Raw genomic sequence first — 17,131 nt, 5'->3', positions numbered from 1 at the left:
GGAACCTCGGTAGCTGAACTTGTTTATTACGGTTTAGTCACAGAGTTGTTGAGGGAAGAAACAAGGGGACACCCCGTTGTATAGAGCAGGGGTGTCAAAGTCGTTTCAACTCGGGGGGCCACACGATAGAACAAACATTCTCTCGGGGGCCGGACTAGTAGATTGAGGAGAAATAAAAAAGAAAAAGAGAGGGAGAGAAAAAGAGAGGGTGGGACGAAGAAAGGGAGAAAGAGAGAGAATGTAAGAAGCAAAAGTGATATAAAGAGAAATGGTGAGAGAGGGGAAAAAGAGATGAAGAAAGATATCCAAACAGAAAGAGAAAAGGGAGGAGAGAAAAGAGAAGGAGAGACAGAGAAGGGGAGAGAAAAAGAGGGTGGGGGAAAAAAGGGTGAGAGAGAATGTGAGAAACAAAAGTGATAATCAGAGAAATGGTGAGAGAGGGGGGAAGACAGAGAGATGAAGAAAGAAATCCAAACAGAGATAGAAAGAGAGAAAGGGAGAAGGAGAGAAAAGAAAAAGAGAAAGCGAAGGGGAGAAAAGAGGAGAGAAAAGAGAGAGAGAGAAAAGAGAAAAGGAAAAAAGACACAGGGAAAGAGACAAACAGGAACAAAGAAAAAGAGAGACAAAGAGAGTGAATGAGAGTGAGAGGAAAAGGGATGAAAAGAGAGAGAGAAATAGATACAAGTACAGTGTAGGCACCAAGCTTTGGCAACCTCAAGTGGACATATTTCAACCTGCAGCTCGTTTTTCTCTTGCACTTCCTTCAGCGTTGTCTCACGGGCCGGATTCAATCGCTTAGCGGGCCTGATCTAGCCCACGGGCCGCCTGTTTGACACCCCTGGTATAGAGGGTTGTTGGAATTAACTATCAAAATGTAGCGTTTACCAACAGGAAAGCCGACATTTCCACACGGGGGCAGAACAAAAGAACTAAGTGAACTCCATCGAAGACGGCCGAAGAAGCGACGTTGGAGTCTCTGGGAAGCCCTCTTCTGAAGTCCTTTACCTCTCTCCTATTCACCATCTTCTCCCCGCATAATGGCGTGCTGACTCCTCCCACGGGTGTGCCAAGGAAGCCCCCCCTGGGCGTCGCGGTGTCTGGAATACTCAAAACAACACCGAGCGTTTCTACGTCATCAGGGCTTTTCTGCGTCTGGATTTGCTGATTATCTTATAGAATAGAATAGAATAGACCTTTATTGTCATTGTTACAACATGGGTTGAACATATTGTGACAACGAAATTGGACGTGGCACTCCAGTTTCGCATGTCACTGAAAATAGTGAGGATAAAAGAAAACAAAGAAGATAAAGGAACAAAGAAGATGTTTGTACTGTCCTTGTTGCAGGCTTTGTTTTCCTCAGGAGGGGGTGAGGGACAGACAGAGATGGCCGGATCCAACTAAATGTTTGATCTTACTGTACACACGCAGTGTTTTTTTCACTAATTGCTCAGTCCACGTATTGAATGAATTTGGGAAGTACAGTCCTTAAGCATGCCTGGTTAAAGTCGCCGGCAACGATAAAAGCTCCGTCGGGGTGTGCAAGCTGCTGTTTATTGATAGCAGCGGGCAGGAGATTTAGCGCTATGCTAACGTTAGCATCCGGTGGAACGTAAACAGCAACCACAATGAACACAGTTAGCTCTCTCGGTAGATAGAAGTGTGAGTGTTTTTGTACCATGCGGCCCCAGAGCTTAAATGGGTTAGCCGTCTGTCAGGCTGCAAAAAACGATAAATTAACGAACATAATGTTTGACAAAACAAACTTTAACCGTACATTTCTTATCATATGAGTAACTTCAATTGGCTCCCTGCTGTATCTATACTCCCAACAGAACCTTGAAATCACATCTTAAGCGGACAGGGAGCCAATGCAGGTTAGCTCAAATCGGGGTCATGTGATCAAACTTTCTTGTCTTAGTTAAAAGCCTCGCTGCCGCATTATGTACGAGCTGAAGCAGGGGTGTCAAACTCATTTGAACTCGGGGGCCACACGATAGAACAAACATTCTGTCGGGGGCCGGACTAGTAGATTAAAGAGAAAGAAAAAAAGAGATCAAGATATAAGAGAAAGAGGGAGGGAAAAGAAGAGAGGGTGGGACAAAGAAAAAAAAGAGAGAGGGAGAGATGAAACGAGAGAGAGAGAAATGACGAAAGAGAGAGAGAGAAATTATGAAAGAGAGAGAGAGAGAGAGAGAGAGAGAGAGAGAGAAATGATGAAAGAGAGAGAGAGAGAGGGAGAGAGCATGAGAAACAAAAGAGATAAAAAGAGAAGTCGTGAAAGAGGGGGAAAGGAAGGGAGCGGAAGAAAGAAATCCAAAGAACGAAAGGGAGCGGAAGAAAGATATCCAAAGAGAAATAGAAGGAGAAAAGAGAAAAGAAAGAGCGAAGGGTTGGAAGAGAGAAGGAGAAAAAAGGAAAAAAGGAAGTTAGAGCAAATGAAGTTAAAAAGACACAGAGAGTGAAAGAGACAGAGAGTGGGAGAAAAGGGGTGGAAGAGAGAGAGACACAGAGAGAGAGACAGAGAGAGAAATAAATACAAGTACAGTGTCTTTGTTCGAGGCACCTGGCTTTGGCAACATCAAGTTGACATATTTCAACCGGCAGCTTGTTTTTCTCTTGCGCTTCTCTGATTGTTGTCTCGCGGGCCGGAATCCATCCCTTAGCGGGCCTGATCTGGCCCGCGGGCCGCCTGTCTGACACCTGTGAGCTGAAGACTCTTCATTTTTGACTTTGGGAGACCGGAGAGTAGGGCATTACAGTAAGGTAACAAACGCGTGAATTATAACTGAGGCAGCATGGGGCGAATTTTAGCGACTTCAAGTCAAAACCGAAGAAAACGGGACACTTTGCACAGAGTTGCATTTTCTTCTTTTATTTTCATTTTTAAAAGGCGTTGATCGCACGGTACAAAAAAAAAGGAAAGAACGGGAACGGGCAGGCCGGAGCGCAACGCCGTGTTTCGCTTCCTTTGAATCCTTCCGATGCTAAAATTTGTATTTCCTGGCTACGGAAACCAAAAAACCTAAAATCCTCCTAGGCCTCCATCGAACACCTCCACCGACAACCCGCTATTTCAGCAAATCGGAAGTACGAAAAATGCGGTGTAACCGTTAAAATCTTCCTCCGTTATGACACACACACAAAAAACCCAAAATGCAACCATAAAAATCACATTTTACAACAAAAACCAGGGTTGGGTAGGGTTACTTGAACTGGATTACTTTCAATGAATTTTGGATGACTCCAATAACAAATATGCTCATAAAAGACAAAAGTTGCCGGAGATCAAAGCCAGGAGAGAAAGCTTACCACCTGTTGTGAGTCATCATTTGATTCCTATTTAGTTTCTTTTGTCTTTTATGAGCATATTTGGTATTGGAGTCATCCAAAAGTCATTGAAAGTAATCCAGTTAAAGTAACCCTACCCAACCCCGGTTTTGCCAGAGATCAAAGAGATCAAAGCCAGTAGAGAAAGCTTACTACCTGTTGTGAGTCATCATTTGATTCCGATTTAGTTTCTTTTGTCTTTTATGAGCATATTTGTATTAGAGTAATCCAAAAGTAATTAAAAGTAATCCAGTTAAAGTAACCCTACCCAACCCTGGTTTTGCCGGAGATCAAAGAGATCAAAGCCAGTAGAGAAAGCTTACCACGTGTTGTGAGTCATCATTTGATTCCTATTTAGTGTCTTTTATGTGCATATTTGGTATTAGAGTAATCCAAAAGTCATTGAAAGTAATCCAGTTCAAGTAACCCTACCCAACCCTAACAAATACTCCCAACTTTTCCTGGGCAAAACTTTCCTTTTCACTGCAAAATAACGCCAAACGCCACACTGCACCGAAATCCTTCCACCGTCGAAGAAAATACAAACAAAAGAAAGGAAAAACAGGAAAAAAAAACACAGTAAACAAACTGCCACAAAACACAAAATAATCCTGAATTGTGTCGCTCTCTTTTGAGCGAGAAGGACACGTTGTCACTGAAAACAGGACTTTGAGAGATAGTGTGTACTCTGTAGCGCCCCCTAGGTTTCAGTAAAAACCCTTCATTTTCTAAAAATCAGCCCATATAGATTTGAATCATAGTCAAGTCAAAGCTCTGGATTTCTTCTTGGCTCTTGGGAACACCAGTAAACCAGCATTTTTCCAGCCAAGGTTCCGAGCAGGAACATAGTAGTATTTCTGTAGTAGTACTTATATATTTTTCTATCATTTCTGCATAACTTCTGTAGCATTACTTGAGTATTTTTGTCATGTTACTGCGGTAGTATTTTTTGTAGTATTACTGTAGTATTTTTTTCTTTTAGGAACAAAAGCAAAATAATATATTAGGTCTCTGTCTTCAAGTACTCAATATGATGTTTAGTTTTGTAATATGTCTGTATTATAGTACTATTGTAGTAGTATTTTTATAGCGTTTTTTTTTCTTCAAAGAGAAAAAATCAAAAAGATGTAAAAGAAATTCGATATTTAGTTTTGTAGTAGTATTTTTGTAGTGGACACTCAGATGGAGGAGCATAGTAGTATTTCTGTCGTAGTATTCATATATTTTTGTATCATTTCTGCATAACTACTGTATAATTTCTTGAATATTTTTGTCATGTTACTGCGGTAGTATTTTTTGTAGTATTTTTTTCTTTTAGGAACAAAAGCAAAATAATATATTAGGTCTCTGTCTTCAAGTACTAAATTTGATATTTAGTTTTGTAATATTTCTGTATTATAGTACTGCTGTAGTAGTATTTCTATAGCGTTTTTTTTTCTCCAAAGAGAAAAACACAAAAAGATGTAAAAGAAATTCGATATTTAGTTTTGTAGTAGTATTTTTGTAGTGGACACTCAAATGGAGGAGCATAGTAGTATTTCTGTCGTAGTATTCATATATTTTTGTATCATTTCTGCATAACTACTGTATAATTTCTTGAATATTTTTGTCATGTTACTGCAGTAGTATTTTTTGTAGTATTTTTTTCTTTTAAGAACAAAAGCAAAATAATATATTAGGTCTCTGTCTTCAAGTACTAAATTTGATATTTAGTTTTGTAATATTTCTGTATTATAGTACTGCTGTAGTAGTATTTCTATAGCGTTTTTTTTTCTTCGAAGAGCAAAAAGCTAAATTTGATATTTAGTTTTGTAGTAGTATTTTTGTAGTGGACACTCAAATGGAGGAGCATAGTAGTATTTCTGTCGTAGTATTCATATATTTTTGTATCATTTCTGCATAAATTTTGTTTAATTTCTGTAGAATTTCTTGAGTATTTTTGTCATGTTACTGCGGTAGTATTTTTTGTAGTATCTATAGTATCTTTTTCTTTTAAGAACAAAAGCAAAATAATATATTAGGTCTCTGTCTTCAAGTACTACATTTGATATTTCGTTTTGTGATATTTCTGTATTATAGTACTACTGAAGTAGTATTTCTCTAGCGTATTTTTTTCTTTGAAGAGAAAAAACAAGTCTCAAGCGCTAAATTCGATTTTTAGATTTGTAGTTGACACTCAAAAGGGACAAGCTACCCAACTCCCATTAGTAATACTTTATTTAAGATGGCATTGAGTGTATATATAGTCATCCTTCCACGTGGTTTCCCCACCTCTGAATGGCGAGCCATTCGGTAAAAGAAGAAGTAAAAGAGAAAAAAAAGTCCAATTCCATAACATAAAACAGGGCGAGAGGAAGCAGAAACACGGCGTTTTGGCACTCGACGGCGCAAAAGCCTTCCCGTGGCAAAACAAAAACAATTGTCAAGTTTTGGTCAGTGCAAAAGACGTCAGGAAAAGGGGCGGCGCCACCGCCCGACTCTTCAAAATAAAAGAGCGGAAGGTTGGATTCCAACGGGGAAAGTTTTAGCTCCCAATATGGGAAACGGGAAGCGGAGGCCGGGCGGGCGCCGAGACGGCCCCCTGGGGACACACAGCAGAGGCGGGGCTCGCCAGACCGAACGTCCAATGAGAACGGAGGAGGCGGGGCCTACCTGCTCGGAGGGGACGCCGGAGCCGTTCCGGCGGTCCTTTCGGCGAAGGCGCGCCGACCGTAGCCGGGCGGGCGCCACGTGCCGCTGCGGGTGAGCCGACGCCCCGGTAGCCGGCGGGGGGCCCTGCCGAAAAAACAAAAATGAGAACCGTACCGCGTTCGGATTCGGGGCGAGGGCCGGACAAGATCGATACCGGATACTAGATAAAACAGCAAGATACGGACGGACGGGATCGATACGGATACTGGAGTAAGACGCTCGAGGGGCAGGACAGACGGGATCAATACAGATACTGGAGCAAGATACCAGACAGGGTAGGACAAACGGAATCGATACCGGAAGCAAGATACCAGACAGGGCAGAACAGACGCAATCGATACCAGATACTGGAGCAAGATATCGGACAGGACGAGACTATACAAATAAACATGACCTGACTTGACTTGAAAAAGGAAGAGAGAGAAAAAGAGGAAGAGCGAAAGGGAGAGAAGGAGCAAAAGGATGGAAAGAGAGAGAGAAACTTAAAGACCAAAAGAGAGAGAGAGAGAGAGAGAGAGAGAAAGAGCATGACAGAATATTTATACTTGGGTTCTACGACTCTCATAGAAAAGAACCGATGCAACTCAGGTGCGAGAGACAGAAAGGACAGAGAAAAGAGAAAAAAAAGAGGGGGGGGTGGGAGAGAAAGGAGAAAAACAGAGAGAAAACGAGAGAAAGAGTGCGAAAGGGAATGAGAGAGATGACAAGAAATAGATAGCGAAAGAGAAAGGGAAAGAAATGGAAAAAGAAAAAGGAAAAAGGAAGAGAGAGAAAAAGAGGAAGAGCGAGAGAGAGAGAGAAGGAGAAAAAGGACAGGAAGAGAAAGTGAAAGTTAAGGACAGAAAGAGAGATAGAGAGAGGACAGAAAGAGCGTTAAAGCATATTTATACTTGGGTTCTACAACTCTCACAGAGGAACCAGTGCGACTCAGGTGCGAGAGACAAAAAGGACAGAGAAAAGAGAAAAAAGGGGGGTGAGAAAGAAAGGAGAAAGCGGAGAGAGAACGAGAGAAAGAGTGGGAAAGGGAATGAGAGTGATGACAAGAAATAGAAAGCGAAAGAGAAAGGGAAAGAAATGGGATAACAGGAAGCTAGAGGCAGACGAGATCCAAACCGGACAGGACAGACGGGATCGATACCAGATACAGAATACATGAGCAGATACCGGACATGATCGATACCGGATACTAGATACAACAGCAAGATACAGGACGGGACGGACGGGATAGATAGGGATACTGGAGCAAGATACCCGAGGGGCAGGACAGACGGGATCAATACAGATACTGGAGCAAGATACCAGACAGGGTAGGACAAACGGAATCGATACCGGAAGCAAGATACCAGACAGGGCAGGACAGACAGAATTGATACCGGAAACTGGATACACGAGTAAGATACCGGACAGGACTGAACAGACGGGATCAATACCGGAAATTGGAGACTGGAAGAAGATACCGGACAAGGCATGAAAGACAGAATCGATACCGGATACTGGATACACGACCAAGGTACCGGGCAGGACAGGATCGATACCAGATACTGGAGACTGGAGCAAGATACCGGACAGGACGAGACAGGCGGGATCGATACCGGATACTGGAGCAAGATAATGGACAGGACGAGACAGGTGGGATCGATACTGGAGCAAGATAACGGACAGGACAATACCGGATACTGGAGCAAGATACCGGACAGGAGGGGACTATACAAATAAACATGACTTGACTTGACTTGAAAAAGGAGGAGAGAGAAAAAGAGGAAGAGCGATTAAGAGAGAAGGAGCGAATGGAAAGAGAGAGAGAGAGAGAGAGAGGGGACAGAAAGAGCGTGAGAGAATAAAGAGATGGTCCAGGATCGCCAAAAGCTTACCTGGCAGAGGTAGCTTTGCGGCAGGTCCAGCCGGGTGACCCGCACGCTGCCGTCGTAGCAGCCCACGTAGATCTGAAGGGAAAACAAAAACCAAAGGGAATATAATTACGGCGGCCTGACAAAGTGGGCGGGGGCGGGGACGGGAGGGCCCTCACTTCGTCCCGGTGGACCACCATGCCGGTCACCATGTCCGAGTAGCCCGCGTACGTCTGCAGATGCTCTCCCGACTGGAACCAAAACGCTGAACGTCAGGACACTCCTTCTTCACCTACCTTTTATGGGCTGGAAAACAGCGAGCTGCTCTTTTCCACATAAAAAACCTCGCGGGGACATTTAGGAAGCCCTTCCGGAGGAGAAACGAGTCCTCGTTCTGGCCGATGTTTTCGTACGATGCGTGACGGGAGCCGGAACGGGAGGTTTGACGCCCATTTCGAGCGTATGTTTTAATGACCTTGCCGGTACTTTTGCTCATTTATCCTGAAAAATAAACGACAGGAAACCACCCGGAAAACCTCCGAAAACACAAAAACAAAAAAAAAAGCAAAACTCAAACCCACCCCCCAAAAAACATCAAAAATAACAAAAGAATGGACAGAGAAGACAAAAATAACATCAAGTATGACAGAAACATGACAGAAAACAGCCCAAAAAATGACCCAAAAATGACGATAATAATCACCAAAATAAGACCCCAAAAAATTTACAAAAAAAACATACAAAATAACAAAACAATGGACAGAGATGACAAAAACCACATCAAATATCACTAAAACATGACAGAAAACAGCCCAAAAAATGACCCAAAAAATGACTACAACAGCCACCAAAATAAGACAAAATCAATTTAAAAAAAAAGAAAAGAATCAAAAGAAAAAACAATAAAAGGCTAAACCAATGACCCCCTTCAAACAACAGACCAGAAAATGACAGAAGACCAAAACCACGACCGAAAAAAATCAAACACACCCCTACAAAAATGCAAAATAACAAAAGAATGGACAGAGATGACAAAAACAACATCAAATATCACTAAAACATGATAGAAAACAGCCCCAAAAAACGACCCAAAAATGACTACAACAACCACCAAAATAAGACCAAAAAAACGACTGAGACTGAAAAAAAATGACCTCATGAACAATGGACCCAAAAAAATGACAAAAACAATAAAAACACGATAAAAACAAAAAGACTAAATAATGACAAAAACGCCCCCAAAATCACCATAAAAACGACTGCCACCAAAAACGACCCCCCAAAAAGACGAGGATATAACCCATAAAAAGGTCTAAAACAGGTGTGTCAAACAGGCGGCCCGCGGGCCGGATCAGGCCCGCTAAGGGATTGAATCCAGCCCGCGAGACAATGCTCAGAGAAGCGCAAGAGAAAAACGAGCTACAGGTTGAAATATGTCAACTTGATGTTGTCAAAGCCAGGTGCCTCGAACAAAGACACTGTAATTGTATTTCTTTTTCTTTCTTTCTCTCTCTCTCTTCCTCCTTTTCTCTTTCAGTCTCTCTCTGTCTTTCTCTCTCTTCCTCCCTTTTTCTCTCTCTCTCTCTCTCCCTTTCACTCTCTTTCTCTTTTTTGATCCTCTTTGTCTCTTTCTCTATGTGTCTTTTTACCTTATTTTGCACTCTCTCTTTCAGTCTCTGTCTCTTTCGGTCTCTCTGTCTTTCTCTTCCTCCCTTTTTCTCTTTCTCTCTCCCTTTCACTCTCTTTTTTGATCCTCTTAGTTCCTTTCTCTCTGTGTCTTTCTACCTTATTTTGCACACTCTCTTTTCTCTCTCTCTCTCTCTCTCTCTCTCTCTCTCTCTCTCTCTCTCTCTCTCTCTCTCTCTTGCTTTCTCCTTCCCTCTTTCTCCACTTCTCTTTTCCCCATATTTCTTTCTATTTCTCTTTGGATTTCATTCTTTCTCTCTTTCTTTCCTCTCTCTCTCTCTCTCTCTCTCTCTCTCTCTTTTCCCCCCACCATCTCTACTTTTACCCCCTATCTGTTTCTCTATTTCTTTATCTCTCTTTTTCTTTCTCTTGAATCTACGACAGAATGTTTGTTCTATCGTGTTGCCCCCGACTTAAAATGAGTTTGACACCCCTGCTCTAAAAGATCAAAAATCAACAAAAAAAATAGGTAAAAAAAGGAGAAAAACAACAATGACTAGAAAAAGAACCAATAAAAGACAAAAAAGAACGACAACAAATACGAACAAAAAAAAAACGACATAAAAAAAAAGACAAGAAATGGCGAAAGCAAAAGGAGCGAGGAGAAGGAGCAGACCTGAAGGTCGTAGACGCGAACTCTCTTGTCCAGGCAGGCGCTCAGCATCACTTTGCCGGCGACGGTTACCACGGTCACCGCGTGGCTGTTGCCCTTGTAAACTCGCTGCACTTCGCCGCTCTAACCCCAGAAAAAAATACACATATTCTCCGTCACTCTCTATATCACAGGTGTCAAACAGGCGGCCAGATCAGGCCGGCTAAGGGATTGAATCCGGCCCGCCAGACAACACTCAGAGAAGCACAAGTGAAAAACAAGCTGCAGGTTGAAATAGGTCCACTTGATGTTGCCAAAGCCAGGTGCCTCGAACAAAGACACTCTACTTGTATTTATTTCTCTCTCTCTCTTTTCCACCCCTTTTCTCCCACTGTCTAGGTCTTTTTCACTCTCTGGGTCTCTCTTTTTCTCTTCCTTTGTTGCTCTTTGTCTCTTTCTCTCTCTGTGTCTTTTTAACTTTTTTTGCTCTAACTTCCTTTTTTCCTCTTTTGTCTTTTCTCTTTCTCTCTTCATACCTTTCGCCCTTTCTTTTCTCTTTTCTCTCCTTCTGTCTTTCTATTTCTCTTTGGATTTCTTTCTTCCTCTCCCTTTCTTCCCCCCTCTCTCACGACTTCTCTTTTTATCTCTTTTGTCTCTCTCGCTCTCTCTCTTCCACCCCTTTTCTCCCACTCTCTGTCTCTGTCTCTTTCACTCTCTGTGTCTTTCTTTTTCTCTTCCTTTGTTGCTCTTTGTCTCTTTCTCTCTCTGTGTCTTTTTAACTTTTTTTACTCTAACTTCCTTTTTTCCTTTTCTCTCTTCTCTTTCTCTCTTCCTACCCTTCGCGCTTTCTTTTCTCTTTTCTCTCCTTCTGTCTTTCTATTTCTCTTTGGATTTCTTTCTTCCTCTCCCTTTCTTCCCCCCCTCTCTCATGACTTTTTATCTTTTGTTTCTCACGCTCTCTCCCTCTCTCCCTTTTTTTCTTTCTTTGTCCCGCCCTAACTCCTTTTCCATCTTTCTTTCTCTTATTTCTTTATCTCTTTTACTTTCTCTTTAATCTACTAGTCCGGCCCCGGACAGAATGTTTGTCCTATGGTGTGGCCCCCCGAGTTAAAATGAGTTTGACACCCCTGCTCTATATGAATCCTGAGTAACGAGACAATGCAGTCAAAATTCAAACAGACGGGACGTGGACGTTTTTTGGAAGGGGCAGTGTGTTCTACAAGCACAATCTCAATTCGATCAAACGCAGTGGAAGGATTTTTTACATTTGACTATAAAGGATTTTGTACGATCAAATACAAATTATATTTAACGCAACAGATCTTCACTGGCTAGGCTGTGGGGCAAGTCATTGCAACCTAGTGGAGGATGATGTTTACAGAAAACAGCAGGAACTGGGACGAAGGGCTGATATGATAATCGGCGCTTCCCGACGCAAGAGGGGCCTTTGTGACGCAGGAACGCTCGGGGTCCAGACATCGAGGCGAGGAAGTGGAGCCCGAATGCGGATTTTCTGGCCCGCCCATGGGAGGAGCCGGCACACCGGCCGGCAGAGAGACGTGGGTCGAGAGAAGAACTTGAGAAGATCGAGAGAAGATGAAGGGAGAATCGGGCGACACTAATTCGGCTAATTCGATGGAGTTCACTTAGTTAATTTGAGATTGTTTAAGAAATTAAAACCGCCCCCGTGTGGAAATGCCGGTCTCTAGTCCATATTTTCCCCAAAAGAAACGAGCACACATTGATAGGGGAATGAAGGTTTGTGTTTGGTTAATAGAGTCAGATAACTAATTCGAACAATTTGGTAAACGCTACATTTTAAGATTATTTCCGAACACAGTGTCCCTTTAAAAATAGCACAAGTTTGTTTTCTGGCCTTCTGAAAAGGAAAACGGGGACTTACGTGGATGTTGTGGGCGTAGATGCACTCTTCGCCGGAACCGCTCAACACCAGATCGTTCACCACCTGAACACCAATACCTTAGCGTCAAAACGGACGCTAATGCTAACCTTCAAAGGCTGTAAATGATTCGTTCTCAAAACAAAACTAAAGCTAACGTTTGACTAGCGCAAATTAGAAGTTGCCAAAACGGATGCTGTTGTGGATTAACTGTAAGTCAGCAGCTTCGGAGCTGACAACAGACAACTGGCAGGATGTTATGAAACGATGTTGATACAAGAAGTCACAAGTTGCTGACTAAGCGAGTCGATTCCGAGAAAAAACACTTTGGAATCCGAGAAAAACGTCACGTGATCACGGGAACACAGTATAAAAAGCCCAGCGTCTCCTGGACGAATTTGAACGTGGCTTGGATGAATGTTGCTGAATAAAGGAGGTTCCCTCTCTGTCATATTCTGTCTCTGCGTATATTTTGGGGCGACGCCCAACGACGTCCGCTCCAAAATAAGTGGCGCCCAACGTGGGGCAAAATTCGGATACCAAAGTGTTTTTCTCGGATTCCAAAGTGTTTTTTTTCTCGGAATCGACAGTGTTTTTTCCGGCCCCGACTTTGCTCAGTCAACATCTAGTCAAGTCAAGTATCGCTTGTGATTTTTTCAACATTAAGTCATACATCCTGCCAGATGTTTGTTATCAGCTCTGTTGTCAGCTCCAAAGCTGCTGACTCACAGCCAATCCACAACAATGCTAATAATAACAATGTTTGAAGACTGCAAATTAGCCCTTCTCAAAAAACTACAAATGCTAATGCTAACGTTTGAAGACTGCATATGATTCGTCCTCAAAATGCTCCTTTATGCTAATCTTTCAAAACTGTTGTCCTTGAAGTGGACGTTAAGGCTAACAACTGCATATGAGCCGTTACCAAAGTACGCGCTTGTGCTAACGTTCGACGACGTCTCATTTGCAGTCCTTAAACGTTAGCGTCCATGTCCAGAAGGGCCAATCGGCAGTCTCAGAGCGTCCCTCCGGAGGGCGGCTAAGCGTTAGCGTAGGGACCCACCGCGATGCAGAGGACGGTCTTCCCGTGGCCGAGCAGCGTGCGCAGCAGCAGTCCGGTCTCGGCGTCGCGCACGCTAACGGTGCAGTCGTGGGATCCCGCCAGCAGGAGGCGCCTGGAGCCTTCCTGAGAGGAGGCCAGGCAGCTGACGGCGCGAGGGGCGTGGCACTCCAACACCCGAAGCCGCTTGTTGGTCTAGAAGGCCGGCGAGCCGGAGAGCCGGAGAGCAGGGAAACAAAGGCTTCAAAATCACAATTCCGCACTTTGGCTTAGGGACGGCAATTGCTATGCTCTTCAGGCAACCGCATTTACGGCAAAAAAGAGAGAGAGAGAGGCGTGAGAAAACGAGAGAGTGAAAAAGAGGAATGGGAGGCTATTATTGTCATGACAATGAAATTCAAAGCTGCTTCATAGAGTGAACATTAAAATTTAAAATGAGTGCAATTACAGACAGGATCAAATGTATGGCTGACTCCCTATTGGTGTGTGAGTGTACGTGTGAATAGGTAAAGTGTGAAGCACTTTGTAAAGCGCTTTGAGAGGTCTTCATGGACTTGAAAAGTGTTATATAAATGCAGATCATTTACCATTTAGCGTCTTGATTATCCTCAAAACGTTTGGAGGCCGACTCTCTATTGGTGTGTGAGTGTGTCTGTGAATGGGTTAAGTGTGAAGCACATTGTAAAGAACTTTGGGAGGTCTTCATTGACTTGAAAAGCGCTATAGAAATGCAGACCATTTACCATTTAGCATCTTGATTATCCTCAAAGTGTTTGGAGGCCGACTCCCTATTGGTGTGTGAGTGTGTGTGTGAATGGGTAAATGTGAAGCAGATTGTAAAGCGTTCTCGGAGGTCCTCATTGACTTGAAAAGCGCTATATAAATGCAGACCACTTATCATCTTGATTATCCTCAAAACTTTTGGAGGCTGACTCCCTATTGGTGTGTGAGTGTGTGAATGGGTAAGTGTGAAGCAGATTGTAAAGCGCTTTCGGAGGTCTTCATTGACTTGAAAAGCGCTATATAAATGCAGACCATTTAGCATCTTGATTATCCTCAAAACGTTTGGAGGCTGACTCCTTATTGGTGTGTGAGTGTGTGTGCGAATGGCTTAAGGGTGAAGCACATTGTAAAAAACTTTGGGAGGTCTTCATTGACTTGGAAAGCGCTATAGAAATGCAGACCATTTACCATTTAGCATCTCGATTATCCTCAAAACGTTTGGAGGCAGACTCCCTATTGGTGTGTGAGTGTGTGTGTGTGAGAATGGGTAAAGTGTCTTAAATGACAAAACAGAAGACGGAACACAATATAAAAATCCAGTCGGCAGCAACCGAGGTAGCAGCGATCCATGATAAATATTGCTTATTCACAGTGCAAATACAGATGACAAAATATGAAGAAATAAGAAAATGCAAAATGCAAATAGTGGAGTGCAAATTTGAATTTAGTATTGGGACAGCTCGGGGAAGAAGCTGTCCCCGAGTCTATTTGTCTTGGCTCCGATGGTAGCGGGCGGAACAAATGGAAAGGAGGAAGAGAAAAAGGGCGAGGGAAAGAGAAAGACGGAAGGTGTGAGAGAAGGAGAAAGTGGGAGGAGAGGGGAAAAACAAAGACAAGGAGAGAATGAAAGAGAATTAATAGGGAGAGGTTCTTTCTCTTCCCCCCCTCTTTTCTCTCTCTCTCTCGCTTTCCATCTCTCTGTCTCTCTCGCTTTCCATCTCTTTATGTCTCTCTTGATCTCTGTCTCTATCTCTCTCGCTTTCCATCTCCCTCTACATGTCTCTCTCTCTCGCTTTCCATCTCTATCTCTCTGTCTCTCTCTCTCTCGCTTTCCATCTCTCTGTCTCTCTCGATCTCTCTGTCTCTCTCTCGCTTTCCATCTTTCTCTCTTTGTCTCTCTCTCTGTCTCTCTCTCTCTCACTTTCCATCTCTCTGTCTCTCTCTTTCTCGCTTTACATCTCTCTCTTGCTTTCCATCTCTCTCTCACTTCCCACCTCTCTCAGTCTCCCTCTCTCTCTCTCGCTTTCCATCTCTCTGTCTCTCTCGATCTCTCTGTCTCTCGCTTTCCATCTCTCTATGTCTCTCTCTCTTGTTTTTCATTTCTCTCTCTGTCTCACTCTCTCTCACTCACTTTCCATCTCTCTCTCTGTCTCTCTCTCTCTCTCTTTCTCGCTTTCCATCTCTCTCTGTCTCTCTCCCTCTCTCTCTCATGTTTCACTTCAAAGAGGCGGCGGTTTACGAAGGCTATCCCAATTTTTTCTCAGTTTGTACCGGAACTCACCGCGAGATCGATGGTGACCACGTTGCCGTTGTACAGGCCCACGAACAAAAGTTTCCAGCGGCTGTGCAGGCACAAAACGCGATCCGGCATGGTAAACTGATGCTCCAGCTCCCGATTCTGTGAGGAAATAGCAAAAAGCGCCTGAAAATAATGGAATTTTAACGGAAAAGGCGATTCGCCATCGCATATTGATGCTCCGGATCCTGATTCTGTTAGCAAATATCCTAGCGATCGTGGATTTTTTTTTTTTGTATCAACCGAAGCCGCAGAGACTACTGGGAAAGTACCCGATTTGTGGAAACCTTGAAACAACGAACGAATACAGAAAGTATAAACTTGGTTCACACGCGTGGATAAGAATCGACAGTGACAGTTTTCACTGGTTTACCCCTGCCGCATCATAGAGGTACCCTGCCCATCTCTTAGAACGCGTCCAAACATCCCATTATCCCTTTACAACACCTCTCCACTCATTCCTATCACTAACAATAAGACGTCATAGATCAGGAAAACTCAATGTGTCACATTATAAAGATCTAATAGTGTCTTTCATTGACACCCGGGTGAAGATGTGGAGAGATTCTTTAACCAATCAGAACGCAGAACAAAATGCACTATGCAAATCAGTAAAAATGTTGAGATAATGCGATCGATCATCCCTCAAGTCTTTTCACATGCCTTTTGGAACACCCGCGGTCCAGTGGGAAAGTGTCAGCGCCCTCACCGCCACGACCTGGGTTTGAATCCCGTCGCCTTATCATTTAAGTCAGCGATGATAAAATATTGATCGACAAAATATCAAAAACCTCGTGTAATAAAGCATTTATTATTTGCAATCTTCTCCACATATTCTACGGTATGTAAGGCTTTCAAATATCTGGCCAAATTGGAGTTTTTAGTCTGGAAAATACATCCATCCATTATCTGCACTGCTTATCCTCAGTAGGGTCACGGGGGCGCTGGAGCCCATCCCAGCTATCTTCGGGCAGTGGACTCCCTCAACAGTCACAGGGCACACAGAGACAGACAACTCACCTGCTTCTTAACACCTAGGGAGATTTCGGTTAGGCCAATCAACCTGCATGATGCATGTTTTTGGAATATGGGATTAAACTAGAGTAAACCCACGCAAGCACGAGGAGAACATGCAAACTCCACACAGGAGGTTCGATCTCATGACCTCGGAACTGTGCCCCACACGCGCTAACCACTGCGCCGCTGTGCTGCCCCCGGAAAATACAGTCATTCAGAAATTAACGGTTTTACGAGATGACTATGAGATCGCGTCGAGATTCCCTCGTTGATGTTTTTGAGTTTCGGACCTTGAGATCGTAGCAGCGTACGGTCCGGTCGCTGGAGCCGGAGTAGAGGCGGAGGGGAAGGGAAGGGGCGTCCGACACCAGCAGGCAGCTGACTTTGGACGTGTGACCGCTAAAAACCCAAACTTGCTGGCGAGTCTGTCAAAGGCAAAAAAAGACACAAGTTAGCTGACGTGTTTAGGAGAGAGTACATTGGTACGAATACCTTTTCCAATCCCGGACTTTTCCAAAAAGGGAAGGAAATGCAAAAAACTCACAATTCGTTCCACAATACCCTTCTTTTCCCTCACCAAGAAGAATATATAACAGAACAACACTTTAAAATGAAGTTTCTTATAAATCTACTTAGAACATTCATTGCATGTTTTCCATCTGCCATCATGTACCCGTATTGACTCGTCTTCATTCATGCCATGTTTGCT

At 43.4% G+C, this 17,131-nt stretch overlaps 1 protein-coding gene across 1 annotated transcript in view; it reads right to left on the bottom strand.

Annotated features, from left to right (window-relative positions):
• Positions 1–5,709: 5,709 nt before the first annotated feature.
• znf106a (zinc finger protein 106a) overlaps positions 5,710–17,131 on the bottom strand; it is a 32,361-nt gene continuing 20,939 nt past the window's right edge. Inside the window, exons 12-20 of the mRNA XM_088354426.1 lie at positions 16,713–16,847; positions 15,391–15,507; positions 13,110–13,301; positions 12,050–12,112; positions 10,171–10,290; positions 8,048–8,119; positions 7,893–7,964; positions 5,983–6,105; positions 5,710–5,911 (exon numbers count right to left, since the gene is read on the bottom strand). Coding sequence (XP_088210552.1) covers positions 5,855–5,911; positions 5,983–6,105; positions 7,893–7,964; positions 8,048–8,119; positions 10,171–10,290; positions 12,050–12,112; positions 13,110–13,301; positions 15,391–15,507; positions 16,713–16,847 — 951 coding nt within the window. The 3' untranslated portion in view covers positions 5,710–5,854. The remainder of the gene's footprint in view (positions 5,912–5,982; positions 6,106–7,892; positions 7,965–8,047; positions 8,120–10,170; positions 10,291–12,049; positions 12,113–13,109; positions 13,302–15,390; positions 15,508–16,712; positions 16,848–17,131) is intronic.

This window comes from Urocampus carinirostris, chromosome 15 (assembly GCF_059441175.1).
Source record: "Urocampus carinirostris isolate Australia breed hairy pipefish chromosome 15, RoL_Ucar_1.0, whole genome shotgun sequence".
Taxonomy (NCBI): Eukaryota; Metazoa; Chordata; class Actinopteri; order Syngnathiformes; family Syngnathidae; genus Urocampus; species Urocampus carinirostris.
Note: the sequence above shows the minus strand (reverse complement) of the source record. Positions and strands in the feature narration are given on the sequence as shown.